The 16,170-nt window shown below is 38.2% G+C and overlaps 1 protein-coding gene across 2 annotated transcripts in view; it reads left to right on the top strand.

The window, feature by feature from the left end:
- The window catches only part of PPP3CC (protein phosphatase 3 catalytic subunit gamma), a 106,816-nt gene that overhangs the window by 46,192 nt on the left and 44,454 nt on the right, over positions 1 to 16,170 (top strand). For both annotated transcript variants that reach the window (XM_008151486.3, XM_008151488.3), the window contains exons 4-6: positions 1,525 to 1,636; positions 10,215 to 10,360; positions 13,975 to 14,114. In XM_008151486.3, the coding sequence (XP_008149708.1) occupies positions 1,525 to 1,636; positions 10,215 to 10,360; positions 13,975 to 14,114 (398 nt within the window). The remainder of the gene's footprint in view (positions 1 to 1,524; positions 1,637 to 10,214; positions 10,361 to 13,974; positions 14,115 to 16,170) is intronic.

Here is a 16,170-nt window from a genome sequence, read left to right as displayed (position 1 = left end):
GAAACATCGATGAGAGAAAAACATTGATCAGCTGCCTCCTGCACACCTCCTACTGGGGATGTGCCTGCAACCAAGGTACATGCCCTTGGCAGGAATCGAACCTGGGACCTTTCAGTCTGCAGGCCAACACTCTATCCACTGGGCCAAACCAGTTAGGGCAGAAATATAATCTTTTAATGTTGAATCATCCTATCCAAGAATAGGGAATGTCTCTTTGTTTATATCTACTTATTGTCTCTTGGGAAGGTTTTAAATTTTTCCTGGTATGAGATTTGCAAAGTTTTCTTGGTATGAGATTTGTACATAAATTTATTCCTATGTGTTTGATCTTCCTTACTGCTATCGTAAATAGAGTTTTCTCTACCATTGTGTTCTACTTATTTTGTGTATATGAAGGTTATTGATTTTATAATTTTATATTCTGCCCTGTTACTGGTTTTTATTATTTGAGTTTTATCATTGATTTTTCTGGAGTTTTTCAGGTATACTATCATATTATGTTATCTGCAAATAGAGGTAGTTTATTTTTTTTACCCATTTTTTAAAAATATATATTTTATTGATATTTTACAGAGAGTAAGGGAGAGGGACAGAGAGTTAGAAACATCGATGAGAGAGAAACATCGATCAGCTGCCTCCTGCACACCCCCTACTGGGGATGTGCCCGCAACCAAGATACATGCCCTTGACTGGAATCGAACCTGGGACCCTTCAGTTCGCAGGCCGATGCTCTATCCACCGAGCCAAACCGGTTTCGGCTCTTTACCCATTTTTAAGCCCCTAATTGATTGCTTTTATCTAATTCCATTGGCTAATACCTCTAAGTATAGTGTTGAACAATAGCAGAGATAGTTATCCTTGCCTTGTTCCTGATTTTATTTATTTACTTTATTGTATCAGTGGTTGTTTATTTTATTTATTATTATTATTTGTTAATCCTTACCCGAGGATATTTTTCCATTGATATTTAGAGAAAGTGGGAGGGAAGTGGAGAGATACCGAGAGAGAAACATTGATGTGAGAGAAACACATTGATTGGTTGCTTCCAGCACATGCCCAGAACCAGGGCGGGGGAATTGAGCCTGCAACCAAAGTACGTGCTCTTTATGGGAATCGAATTCTTCAGTCCTCAGGATGAGGCTCTATCCACAGAGACAAACCAGCTAGGCCACCTTGTTCCTCATTTTAATGGAAATGTCTCTAGTATTTCTCCATTAAATAAAATACAGGTTTTAGGAGTAAGTTATATATTATATATGTGTGGGTTGCTTTTCACATAGTTCTAGATACTTGTAAAGAACATGGGAACAAAAATTGAGAGATTTCTATGAAGGCTATTCTCTGTGCTCTGTCACATTCTAGGGCAATGGCATATTACATTCTCAAGCTGAAGGTTTCATGTTTCAACTGGGAATAGTAATAAGATATGCCATTGCAAGTCATTTGAATTTATGTAAGTTACTGGTATCTTTGTGCATTGTCATGGTCACAAATAAAAATTTTATGCTTGTATTTGTCTTGTAGTGTGTACTGTATTTATGGAGTTTAAAGATTAATCATCCCAAAACATTGTTTCTGCTTCGGGGAAATCATGAATGCAGGCATCTTACCGAATATTTCACCTTCAAACAGGAATGTAAGTATAATCGCTTCTCCAGAACTTTTGTAGTTACCCTTTAGCCAGTCCTAAAATGAATCAAACATAAAGAAAAAATAAACTAATGGAGCGCAGATGTTTCCTTTTTTGTTTTGTTTTCTGGTAAAACCCAAAATTCCACCTTTTAACACATTTATTTTGAAAATAACTTTTGGGTTTATCCCTATTTTTATAAAATATTACATTTGGTATATTTGGAAAACAGAAAAGTCCAAAAAAGATAAAAATTATCCACAGTCATACCAATGAAAGATAATCACTACTCTCTCAATATTTGGGGTGTAGTCTTCTATTCTTTTCTATATACATAAAAACCTATCAAGAAATAGTTGAAAATATTTTAAAAATAAAATTTGGCTCATATAGACTGTTTAATAAATTTCTTTTCCCTTTATGTAATAGCATTTTTCCATATCATCAAATATTTTAATGTGACTTTAAAATGTTATTTTATTATTTTTAAAGTATTTCATTTTATGAATGTATTATCATGTATTTAGCCAATTTAATCTCATCATTTTACTCTCACACCCTGCTTATTTTCCATCTACCAACAGCTGAAATTTTTATGTATTTTATATATAAATTTTATGTTTTTTAATATATTTACTTGTTTATTGTCTTTATCTCTCACCAGAATTTAAGTTTCATGATGGCAGTGACATGCTGTGTTCACTGTTTTCTGAGAAACAATAATAACTCATAGGAGATGCTTACTAAATATTGGTTGAATTAATTTGTTGAATAGAATGATCACTTATGACTTGTACCTTTAGGACAAACTCTCAGAAGAGAATTACTAAGTCAGAGGGCATGAACATTTTATTTATTTACTTATTTATATTTTATTTTGTTATGTTGTGTTTGTTATTGATTGTTAATCCTCACCCGGGGATATTTTTCCATTGATTTTTAGGGAGAGTGGAAGAGAGAGGGAAAGAGAGGAACATTGATGTGAGAGAAACACATTGATTGGTTGACTCCTGCACGAGCTCTGACCAGGGCCCAGGCCCGGGAGGAGCCTACATCAAGGTACGTGGCTTTGAGCAGAATTGAACCCAGGACCCTTTGGTCTGCAGGCTGAAGCTCTATCCACTGAGCAAAATCGGCGAGGGCTTTATTTTTATTTTTTTAAATCCTCACCCAATAATATGTTTGTTTCTATTTATTTTAGAGAGAGAGGAAGGGAAGAGAGAGAGAGAGAAAAAAAAACACATCAATGTGAGAAAGAAACATCAATGGTTGCTTCCTGCATCAACTGGGGATTGAACTCACAACTTTTTTGGTGCACGGTACAACATTCCAACTAACTGAGAGCCACCTGGCCAGGGCAGAGGGCATGAGCATTTTATACAGTGAAACAAAAATATTGAAATTTTAAAAAACAAAACAATATTATACCTTTTTTTATTTCTAAAATATTAGCATGTTTTCTATAAAAACAAGGAAGGTAAATTAAATCTTTTGGGAAATGTCTGGCTCTAAAATCTACCTCTCCCTAAATATTCCTGAACATATAATATCACTTTGGTGTTCATATAATTGATAATTTGATTATGGATTTCACTTTGTGTCCTGTTCATATTTTTCTTCAGATTACTATTTTGAGGGAACATATTATAAAATATTTAAAGCTTTATTCCCAGAATAATATTCAACACTGAAAAGACTTTTAAATTTGTTTTCTGAGACAAGAGTTTATTCACCTTTCCACCCCCCATAAAAATATCTTTACTTACAGATGAATTACATTTTTTAGTGTCCCATATGCTCATCTTAACTTTGGTTGCCAACAGCTTCCTATATTGGAATTGCTGCTAGTTGTAATGGCAGTTCTTCCTCCTAGTAGAACTGAAAAGGAAAGATAGTTCTTCTTATAAGAAACATTAGAGTACGAACACTTTAAAAAAATCCCTCTGACAGAAAAGTCAGCTACAGATGGGTGAGATACAGTACAGATCACTCCATCCTTTTGGACTTATTGGAATAAACACTATAAATCAGTAGATAATCAGGGAGTTAAAAGCATTGCATCTGTGGTGAGTTTTGTTTAAATTAATGTATTTGAAGAGCAATTTTGGAATATCTGTAAAGATTTTGACCCAGCAGTTTGACTTCTACGAATTTATCGTGCAGATTATATTGTGTGTGTTTTTTAACGGTGCATAACAGCATTAAAATTTGCATAACAGGCCGAAACCGGTTTGGCTCAGTGGATAGTCGACCTGCGGACTCAAGGGTCCCAGGTTCGATTCCGGTCAAGGGCATGTACCTTGGTTGCGGGCACATCCCCAGTAGGGGGTGTGCAAGAGGCAGCTGATCAGTGTTTCTCTCTCATCGATGTTTCTAACTCTCTATCCCTCTCTCTTCCTCTCTGTAAAAAATCAATAAAATATATATTAAAAAAATTTGCATAACAAATTACCCCAAATGTAGCTGTTTAAGACAGCACACGTATTACCTCAGAGTTACTGTAGGTGAGGAGTCCAGGCACAGTATGGCAGAATTCTCTGCTCAGGGTCTCAGTGAGCCAAAATCAAGGTGTTGCCAGGGCTGCAGTTTTCATCTGGAGCTTGGGGTCTTTTTCCAAGCTCACTAGTCACAATCACTGTGACTGTAGGATCAAGGTTTCCATTTTCCTACTAGCTTTTAGCCAGGGACTGCCCTCAGCTTCCAGATACTGTTTACAGTTCCTGGCATGTGGCTCCACAACGCGATGTGCTTTCTTCCAGGCTGCGTGAGTGTGTCTCTCTGCCTTCCTCTTCTGTGATTAGCCAGCTGAAGAAAACCCTCTGCTTTTCAAATGCCGGCCTGATTAGGCCAGGCCTATGTAAGGAAATGTCATCATGGGAGTTTCAACATATCACAGGGTCCACCCACTCACAGATTATACAAAGGTGTGGGTCATTGCAGACCATTTTAGAGTTATATCTACCACACTGTCTACTCAAAAAGACAATAAGAGCCGAAACCGGTTTGGCTCAGTGGATAGAGCGTCGGCCTGTGGACTGGAAGGTCCCAGGTTTGATTCCGGTCAAGGGCATGTACCTTGGTTGTGGGCACATCCCCAGTAGGGGGTGTGCAAGAGGCAGCTGATCTATGTTTCTCTCTCATCGATGTTTCTAACTCTCTATCCCTCTCTCTTCCTCTCTGTAAAAAAAAAATAATCAATAAAATATATTTTTAAAAAAAGACAATAAGATATGAATTTATATGGATGTTCATTGTAATAACAACAAAAAAGAGATAATGTCAATAAGGGCTTGCTTAAGTAAGTGATAATACATCTAAAAAATGGAATATGAGGCAGCTGTTGAAAGATCAAGGTGGCTCTAGATATGGAGAGATGTTCAGGTATATTGTTAAGTGACAGAAACCATTTGCAGAACATGTATAATGTGATCTCCTTTGTCAATTAAATATATAATGTGCAGAAGAAATTGGTAATAGTGATTACCTGTGGGGAGGTAAGTTAGGAGGACTTGCACTGCTTAAATTATCTTTCATCACCAACATGCACTACTATAATATATGTTTTTAACTGGTCAAGGCACATGCCTGGGTTGCGGGCTTGAACCCCCATGGAGGGTGTACAGGAGGCAGCCAATCGGTGATTCTCTCTCATCATTGATGTTTCTCTCTCTCTTCTTCTCCCTTCCTCGCTGAAATCAATAAAAATATTTTAAAAAATATTTATCATTGTTCATAATAGCATTACTTATAGTAGCAAGAGATGGGTGTTGTTAGGTTGTGGTATATTCATAAAGTGAAATACTATGTACACATTTAAAAAAATAATTACAAAGCTCTTCATGCAAAGATGTGATATGATCTCCGAAATATGTCAAGTACAAAAAGCAAGTGCAAAACAATGTGTATATGCTGCCATTTATGTAAAAAACAAAAGGATAATGTAGGAGGAGAATAAATGTACATATCTGCATATGTATACATAAACTAGTTTTATAAAGACACCAGGAAACTAGTTATACTGGTTGCCTGAGGAGAAGGGGTAAGAGGCACTGTGTATCCTTTTGTAGCTTTTAAATTTTAAGCCATGTAAATGTATTACCTTTTTAAAAATAGTAAAAACAAATAAAATTAAAACAAATATATAACCAATGGCTATACCAGGTTGTAATTTTTTGTAAATAGTGATAACCTTCAAAATTATTTTTAAAGAATGTTGTTGAAAATTTTGTTTTGTTAATGTTGTATTACTGATACTAGTTAGAACTTGTATCAGTGTGATCTTATGAGTGATGTGCATTTTTCTTTTCTTTCTTTTTTTTTTAAAATATATTTTATTGATTTATTACAGTGAGGAAGAGAGAGGGATAGAGAGTTATCGATGAGAGAAACATCGATCAGCTGCCTCTTGCACACCCCCTACTGGGGATGTGCCTGCAACCAAGGTACATGCTCTTGACCGGAATCGAACCTGGGACCCTTGAGTCCGCAGGCCGACGCTCTATCCATTGAGCCAAACCGGTTTCGGCCATTTTTCTTTCATTATAGAAATAACTAGAGGCCTGGTGCATGGATTCGTGCACTGGTGGGGTCCCTCGGCCTGGCCTGCGAGGCAGTCTGACATCCCCCAAGGGGTCCTGGCTTGCGAGAAGGCGCAGGCTAGGCCAAGGGACCCCACCGGTGCATGAATCCGTGCACCAGGCCTCTAGTATGCCTATAAGATCTTTGATTAATCTCTTCCTGCCGTCCCCTTTTCCCCTTTCCCTCTGAGATTCATCAGTCTGTTCCATGTTTCCATGCCTGTGGTTTCTGCTCCTGTGTTGAGCATCTGCCCCCTGGTGGTCAGTGCACGTCATAGCTACTGGCCGGTCAGCCGGTCGCTTAGGCTTTTATATATATGGATAGATTGTTTTATGGGATGGATCTTAACATTTGTCATGAAAATTAAGTCCTTGAAGTAAGCTAATTTAACCTTTGGGAATTATATATTTGACCACTTAGAGCAGTGGTTCTCAACCTTTTTAATGCCGTGACCCTTTAATACAGTTCCTCATGTTGTGGTGACCCCCAACCATAAAATTATTTTCGTTGCTACTTCATAACTGTAATTTTGCTACTGTTATGAATCGTGATGTAAATATCTGTGTTTTCCGATGGTCTTAAGCTCTACAGCAGCGGTTCTCAACCTGTGGGTTGCGACCCACAGGTTGAGAACCACTAGCAGGGTTGCCTAAGACCATCAGAAAACACAGATATTTACATTATGATTCATAACAGTAGCAAAATTACAGTTATGAAGTAGCAACGAAAATAATTTTATGGTTGGGGGTCACCACAATATGAGGAACTGTATTAAAGGGCCGCGGCATTAAAAAGGTTGAGAACCACTGACTTAGAGTCTCCCATTAAATATTTAATTTAAAAATAATGTTAAGAGCAAGAACAGGTTCGTGTTTCAGTTCTGCCACTTAGTAGCTTGCAACTTTGGGCAAGTAAGCCAACTTCTTTAGCTTTTTAATGAAGATAATACTTGTACCTACTTCATAGGCTTCCTGTGAGGCTTAAGTAAGGTAATTTTATTGGTTAACTTCCGTAGTACCTACTGTGTGCCAACATTATTCAAAGCATTTTACATATATGAATTCTTTTAATCCTCATAGCAACCTTATAATGTAGGTAGGTATTATAATTATGCCCATCTTATGCTTGAGGAAATCAAGGCTAGTAGGTGTGCAGAGCCAAGGTTCAAATCCAGGCACTTAGGTTCCAGACTCCATTCTTTGACCATGATGCTGTGTTGAACACTTAGCTCTCTGTGGCATATTCACATTGTGAAACTTCAACAAATTTCAATAATAAATGTAATATAATAATCAGTGTTACCATACAGAGATTACATATCCTACTAGAAAATACATCCAAACTAAGTCAAAGAAAAATATAGATATCTTCAACTTAACCCATCAGAAAATAAAAATGTTGGTATTTATATATGTACTAGAGGCCTGATGCACGAAATTTGTGTATGGGTAGGGTCCCTAGGCCTGGCCAGTGATCAGGGCCAATTGGGACCTTCTGGCTGCTGGCCGTGGCCTGCCTTTGCTCCGCACCAACCCCTGGTGGTCAGCATACGTCATAGCGATTGGTCTCCTGGTTGAACTCCTGCGGAGACACTTTGCATACTAGCCTTTTATATATAATATATAGATTAATATACTTCAAGAAAGTAAAAATGGTAACATTTTATAACCTATTTTGTTCATGTGTCAATATAACATGAACTTCTTATTGCTTAATTTGATTTGTTACCTCCTATATTATCCTATATAATAAGAGCGGAATATGCTAATTATTCGTTACGCCGTGAGGCGTAATGACCGACCACGTAAGACCGGATCACAGATCTGCAGGAGAGTGGGGCAGCAAACTACAAGCGGGCGGCAGAGGGCTGCAGGAGGTGGAGAGCAACAGGAGGGGGCAGGGCAGCAAGCTATGAAGGGAGTTGGTGGGGAGCTACAGGAGGCCGGCAGTGGGCGGAGAGCTACAGGAGGGCAGCAGAGAGCTACTGGTGCATGGATTCGTGCACAGGGCTGCTAGTACTAGTATAAAATGGGTTAAGACACTGTATTCCGTGCCTTCACTGTAGATATGGCATTCTTTTGGAAGTGGGCTAAGGAATTCTTTTGAATCATTCTTAGGGTCACAGTCATTTTATTGATGTAAAAATGGTGTTGTGGAGCATGAATTAATAAGTAATTTAAATCCCTGCCTATATGTAACCTTAGGACTCTTACAAAGGAATTCCTTATTGATGTTGGCAACAGAAAACTCTGGCTACAGGGATTTTCAGGAGAAAAAGTCAATCACTCGCCACAGATAAATGGGGTGTGTGTGTTTCTTGTTTGGTTGTTTTTTTTCCAACAGACTTTATGGCCAATTCTGGGTATACTTTTGAAATACCAAAATTTACAGTTTACAAATATAAAGCATACTATAAGGATGTAATTGTAAGGAGATATGAAGAAACATAAGGCATGGCTCTTGTTAACTCGGATGCCATAATAGAATCAGCATATGTTGTGATATAGATGATCTTAACTGTTGTCATGGTAATACAGAATGCTATGAAAGTTTCTAAACTTATAGTCCTCACACCCTGATCACCCTGTATCAGCATTAAAAAAAATTCATATTCACAGATGGAAAGCCTTATAACCCCAAATGTGGCCCCCTGGTTTACACATTCCTTTTAGGGATCTCTCTCCAGTTATTCCTCCACCCATGTATAGCACTGGCCCAAATCTGGACCCATTACCCTTCACTTTTTCCCCCAAAGCTTGCCAAAACTAGGCTCTGATTACTTAAACATGTCTTTTCTAAAAGCTTGGAGATTCCAAGAAGAAAATAAACAAATAATTACCATCTAGGTAATCTGAATCACTTGCTATAGCTTTATTTTCTTGGCCCTGTAGGCTCTGTCTCATTTTCACAGAATCTTGGAAGAATATAAGGAGCTCACAGTTCTTGAGGGCTGCTGTTTACGACTTCTGGCCTTCTCTACCAATGCACACCTCCAGTCACAGCTTGACCTTTTGAAATCCAAGGCCAAGGAAGAAGAAAACATTCTCTTTCTCTTTAAACTAAAGGAATTTTCCAGCTATCACTTCATAAGCTATTCTTTCTCTATGACTGTGGAGACCTTACCGGAGATATTTCCTTATCCTGACAACCACATCAAAATATAATTCATTAAGATGAACATTTTTACCTAAAATAGAATCAGGGCATGATTTGCTTAAAGGCCTTAAAAGTCATGAACAAAAAGATGATTGACATTTTAGTGATGACTTTGAAAACTCCCGCTTCCATTTATATATGTTTAGCACTCCCAGGGGGTCTTTTTAGAACAGCAAAATATTCAGGTTCGTAAAACTACCACAGACCTTACTTGCTCTCCATCTCCTTAGAAGGAGACTGTCCAGGAAGGGCAGCACCAGGCAACCCTTTTCACTGGCATTGTCCTCACAGGAGTGCATACACCAGAGGTTTGCTGCCTCACCTCCCTTTCACTCATCCCCTCCAAGTCACAGTTTAGGTACAAGGAAACAATATCCACATAGGGCACATTAGGGAGCCACCCTGGCTTAGAATTCCCATGCATCACAAGCAACAATATCTCTTGTAAAACTTTCTTGGCATAGCTTCCAATGTCCCGCAAAGGACATACCTTATGAGTCACTGAACTCAGAGAAGCCCTAAACTACAGCTTCCTGCCAGGTTAATTGTGCAACTTTCACCATAAGCGACGTTACCTAATAACACAGTTGATATTCACCTGAGTTTTCCAGGGCAACAGAGCTAGAAAGTTATTCCAAGACCACCCTTGTCTTTAAGAAGGAGAAAGAGTTTGTTTATTCTTTATCCACAACTTTTCAAACATATCTTTACAAAGATTATTGTGTTTTCAAATTTGCCTGAGATAAATGGCTTTGAAGTAACTTCATAAATCTTCTTCTGATCTATATCCTTTTTGATATATGATAAATTTTAGCTTTTCTTCCTCTGACTGTTTTTCCTTTTTTGATAGGTCTAATCAAATATTCTGAACAGGTGTATGATGCATGTATGGATACATTTGACTGTCTCCCTCTCGCGGCCCTCTTAAATCAGCAGTTTCTGTGTGTACATGGTGGGATGTCACCTGAAATTACTTGTTTAGATGACATTAGTAAAGTAAGTAATCTTTCATTATTCTCATGGGTCATATATATATATTTTTTAATCTTGATTTTTATTGCAGTCAACTAATACGTTTTTATTGCTGAATATTTTAAAATACAAATAATCAGAAGTAACAATGGAAATCACCTGTGATTTAATTATTGAGAGATAACTCCGGTTGACATTTTGCTGTATATCTTCCAGAAATTTTCTGTAATTTTCAATTAAATCTGTGCTTTTACCAACTAAAAACATAATGTTTCTTAGTATATTCCTGAAACTTCAAATTTTATAGCTGTGCATAAGGAAGGAAACCAGGTTTCTAATCCCTATCCTGCCATTTATCAGGTAAGCTTGACCAAATTACTTAAACTCAGTCAGTTTCTTCTCTGAAATGAAGTCAGAATGGATGGTCTGAAGACTTCCAGCTCTGAAATTCATGGACTGACATTTTTAAATGAAGAGTTTAAGTGTTATACTTCCTGACTTGTGATTATTTTCAGAATTCTGTATCTTCATAATTGAAAAAAAATGACCAGTCCTTTTTCACTTATATTGTTCTACATTATCATCATCTCTCCTCTACCTTTTTGTATTTCACCTCTCTCATATAAGTACTAGAATTAAAGATGTTTCTGTTTATAAAACTGGTTACCTTCCTCAGTGTAAGAGAAGTGTCTACATGCACTGCCTTTTTTGCTACTTTGTCGTCTTTTAAATAACCAGCATTTTATAATTCTGAATTGATTGTATTAATCAATTTCACTTAGTAAAAATTCTGTTCTTGGCACTCAGCTATTCTAGTTATTTCTTTTGGGGTTTTTTTGTTTGTTTTTGTTTTTATTCTTTTAACAACAGCAGCAATAACTAAAGGCATAAGTTAAATAATCTATATTGAAATGCCTCCATTGCATAGGATGAAAACCCTTTGCAAAAAAAACTAGCAATTCTTAAAATAAAGAAGTCTCCATTGGAATGAGATAAACAATGAATAGAATCATTGTAAAACCCTTCCTGCTCTCATGGTAACATTGGCTCATCTAGGCAGTTGACATGAACTTCTCACAGTCTTTCTAAATAATAGTATATCTCTATCATGGTTTGATTTTCCTTTCCAATTAAATAAGTGCATACTACTTGTGAGATTAGCATATAAGTGGTTCTTTTGTACAGAATGGTTAGATAACAGGTATATTTATTTAAAAAATAAAGGGTGGGCCCTAGCCTGTTGGACTTAGTGGATAGACTGTCAGCCTGCAGACTGAAGGGTCCTGGGTTTGATTCCAGTCAAGGGCACATGCCTGGGTTGCGGGCTCGGTCCCTAGTAGGAGGCAGCCAATCAATGATTCTCATTATTGATGTTTCTATCCTCTCTCTCTCTCTCCCTTCCCCTCTGAAATCAATAAAAATCTATCTAAAAAAATAATACAGGGTGGGCAAAAGTAGATTTATAGGGGATAGGTAAGCACCTTACTCACCTCCTTCCACAACCACATTAAATTACAGCTAAGTGTCCATCAATAGATGACTGGATAAAGAAGTGGTACATATACACAATGAAATATTACTCAGCCACAAAGAATGAAATCTTGTGCCACCGGCTGGTATGGCTTAGTGGTTGAGCATTGACCCATGAACCCAAGAGGTCACCAGTTTGATTCCTGGTTAGGGCACATGCCTGGGTTGTGGGCTTAAACCCAGTAGGAGGTGTGCAGGAGGCAGCCCATCGGTGACATTTCTCTTTCATCGATATTTCTATCTCTCTATCCCTTCTCTTCGTCTCTCTCTTAAAAAAAAAAATCAATAAAAACATTTTTTAAAAAAAATGAAATCTTGCCATCTGCAACAACATAGATGTACCTATAGAGTATTATGCTAAGTGAAATAAGTCACACAGAGGAAGGGCAAATATCATTTCACTTATGTGGAATCTGAAAAAACTCACATGAATAAACAAAACAGAAACTAACTCATAGATACAGAGAAATGTTGATGATCACTAAATGAAGGGAAAGATTTGGGACATGTGTGAAAAAGGGGAAGGGATTAAGAGGTACAAATTGGTTGTTGCAAAAATAGTCATAGGGATGTAAAGTACAGTATCCTCTCTAATAAAAGAGTGATATGCAAATTAACCATCACTCTGCTACATAAGCCATGCCCACCAGCCAAACCATGCCCACCAGCCAATCAGGGCAAGTATGCAAATTAATCCCAACCAAGATGGCTACCAGAAGGGAGGCTTGGGTTTCCCCGGCAACAGAGGAAGCCAAGCTTTCCACACACTCTGGCTGACCCAGGCCTCCACTCAAGGATACAAAGTTTCAATTATAGAAGGTGAATTAACCCCAACAGAAATGGCTGCCGCCTCGGAGCGAGCAGGAGGCTTGGCTCCGCTCCAGGATATAAAGTTTCAATTGTAGAAGGTAAATAAATTCCGGATACCAGGGCCTCTGCTTGGGTTGCCAGGGGCATGGCTGGCCTGCAAACCACCACAGGCCCCTCGCCCAGGCCTCTCCATGCCCCAAGGGAACCCCACCCTGATCCAGGACACCCTTCAGGGCAAACCAGCTGGTCCCCACCCATGCACCAGGCCTCTATCCTATCAAATAAAAGAGTAATATGCAGATTGACCATCACTCCAACACACAAGATCAAGATAGCTGCCCCTATGTGGTCAAAGATCCTGCCCCCATGTGGACACAAGATGGCCACCACAAGATGGCCAGCAGGGGAGGGCGGTTGGGAGGGACCAGGCCTGCAAGGGAGGGCAGTTGGAGGCGATCAACCCTGCAGAGGAGGTCAGTTAGGGGTGACCAGGCCGGCAGAGGAGGGAAGTTGGGGGCAAACAGGCTGGCAGGGGAGCAGTTAGACATCAATCAGGCTGGCATGGAGTGGTTAGGGGGTGATCAGGCTGGCAGGCAGAAGCGGTTAGGGGAAATCAGGAAGGCAGGCAGGCGAGCAGTTGGGAGCCAACAGTCCTGGATTGTCAGAGGGATGTCCGGTGGGATCGGGCCTAAACAGGCAGTTGGACATCCCTTGAGGAGTCCCAGATTGGAGAGGGTACAAGCTGGGCTGAGGGACACCCCCTCCCGCCCCCGTGCACAAATTTCGTGCACAGGGCCTCTAGTAAGTCAATAATATTGTATAACTAAATATGGTGTCAGATAGATATTAGATTTATTGGAATGATTACTTTGTAAATTATATAAATGTCTAACTACTATGTTACATACCTGAAACTAATATAATATTGTATGCCAACTATAATTGAATAATAAGTTATTTTAAAAATGAAGCAATGAATAAAATTAAAAAGTAGGTTTACAGTTGTGAGTACATGAAATAATTTCTTCTTATATTATTATTTAATTATTGTATCATTTTTCATACAAACCTACTTTTGCCTGATCCTATATTATAAAAAATGATAGAAATTGTGTATCTAAATTTTTTAAATGTTCGTTTTCTTGCAGGAAAATTCTTTAGGGGCTTGTTGCCTTCTCTCCTAATACATGCTTATAAATGGAAGGATTTTTGTGTTGTTTTTTTTACCCATATCAATTTTCAAAAGCTCTTTTTTGCTTTCATGATTTTTCTTCTTTTGGCTTTTGCTTGTCTTCCAGTTAGACAGGTTTAAAGAACCTCCAGCCTTTGGGCCAGTGTGTGACCTCCTTTGGTCTGATCCCTTAGAGGAGTATGGCAACGAAAAGACCTTGGAGCACTATACCCACAACACTGTCCGGGGGTGCTCTTACTTTTACAGGTAAGCTGATCCTCAGAGTTACCAAGTTGGGAAAGGAAATGGCAATATGTTTAATCAAATTATTTTAAGTAGTTTATATATTGAATTCATGTAGCATAGGGACTTCTGTTTAATTTTTTTGATTAATAGAAGGCAGAAGATTCTTATTTGTTTCTTTTTTTGGTTACAGTTAGTAGGTTTTATGCCCTGATAAGTATAATATACCAAACCTGATTGAGCAGTGCTTTAATGTTGTTGTCTGACTCTAAATGATCTAGATAATTTGTTGCCAAACATCATCTATAAACTTTTAAAAAAATGAAGACTCCTTGGCTCTTCCCCAGACATTTTGATTCGGGAGTCCTCTTATTATTTTGAAAAGCTCTCCAGCTTTTAGAACTACTGGTATAGGCAAAGATATAAAAAGAACAGAACATTGTGAACTCAGGACATTCCTGGAAGTTGGCTGTTGTCTTAAATCTCATATGTAAGCTTTCATTGTGCTTTGCCACTCAAAAATAGGGAGATATAGTCCTAGCTGGTTTGGCTCAGTGTCGGCCTGCTGACTAAAGGGTTGTGGGTTCAATTAAATTCCTGTCAAGGGCATGTACCTCGGTTGCAGGCTCAATCATGGGTTGGGGTATAACCAATCGATGTGTCTCTCTCACATCGATGTTTCTCTTTCTCCTCCCCTCCATTCCACTCTCTCTATAAAAAAAATCAATGGAAAAATATTCTCAGGTGAGGGTTAACAAAAAATAAAAATAAACAAATAAAATAATAGGGAAATATAGGAAAATTTGAAGTCTAAATTAAAAAAATATATGTTTTTTTTTATTGATTTCAGAGAGGAAAGGAGAGGGAGAGAAAGATGGAAACATCAATGATGAAAGAAAATCATTGATCAGCTGCCTCCTGCACCAACCCCACCAGGTATCAAGCCCACAACCCAGGTATGTGCCCTGACTGGGAATGAAAATGTGACCCCCTGATTCATAGGTCAGTGCTCAACCACTGAGCCACAACAGCTGGGCTGAAGTCTAAAATTTTTTATCCCAATATTTTATTGTGACAAATAATACATGTATATAGTCCCCTAAAAATCTTTTAATTGCCTAAGATGATACACTAATTAAATGGAATCTACATACAAAAATAAGAAACCATGCCCTAGCTGATTTGGCTCAGTGGATAGAGTGTCAGCCCGCGGACTGAAGGATCCCAGGTTACATTCTAGTCAAGGGCACGTGCCCGAGTTTCGGGCTTAATTCCCAGTAGGGGGCATGCAGGAGGCAGATGATCAGTGCTTCCCTCTCATCATTGATGTTTCTATCTCTCTCTCCCTCTCCCTTCCTCTCTGAAATCAATAAAAATATTTTTTTTAAAAGTAAGCCTCAATTTTACCATAGTTTTAACATTCTTTAAGCAACTTTTTTTCATTCTTTCCTGCCAACTCTACCAGTGACTAATATGAAATCATTTAAATTTTACTTTTCTTTACATTGCTTAAAATACTTCTTTATTATTAGCATAATAGAAATCACTACAATTTCTATGGAGATCAACTTGGCAATATCTCTCAATTATAAATGCCCATGGCCTTTGATCCAGAAATTCTACTTCTAAATCATAATCCTGTGGCTGTACTAGTATAATTGATCTTTATTATTCACAAGTTCTAATTTGCAAATTTTTCTACTTGCTAAGATTTACTTGTAACCCCAAAATCAATACTCATAGCACTTTCACAGTCATTCACAGACATGGGTGTGTGCAGAGTGATGAAAAATCTGTCACCCCACATGTGCTCCCAGCTGAGGTTAGAATTATTAGGAGTTGCTCTGCCTTCTGTTTCAGTTCTCATAGCTGTAAGCAGGTATTCTGTTTGTGGACTCTTTAACATTTTTCACAGTTTTGGTTGGCTAATTTGCTGTTTAAAAACAGCTTCAAGCACAGTGCCAAAGTGCTGTCTAGTGTTGCTAAGTGCCAGAAGTCTGTGATGTGCCTTACAGAGAAAAGACCTGTATGCTCTAAGCTTGGTTCAGGTATGAGTTATGGTGTTGGCTGTAAGTTCCAT

The sequence above is a fragment of the Eptesicus fuscus genome, chromosome 6 (genome assembly GCF_027574615.1).
Source record: "Eptesicus fuscus isolate TK198812 chromosome 6, DD_ASM_mEF_20220401, whole genome shotgun sequence".
Classification (NCBI taxonomy): domain Eukaryota; kingdom Metazoa; phylum Chordata; class Mammalia; order Chiroptera; family Vespertilionidae; genus Eptesicus; species Eptesicus fuscus.
Note: the sequence above shows the minus strand (reverse complement) of the source record. Positions and strands in the feature narration are given on the sequence as shown.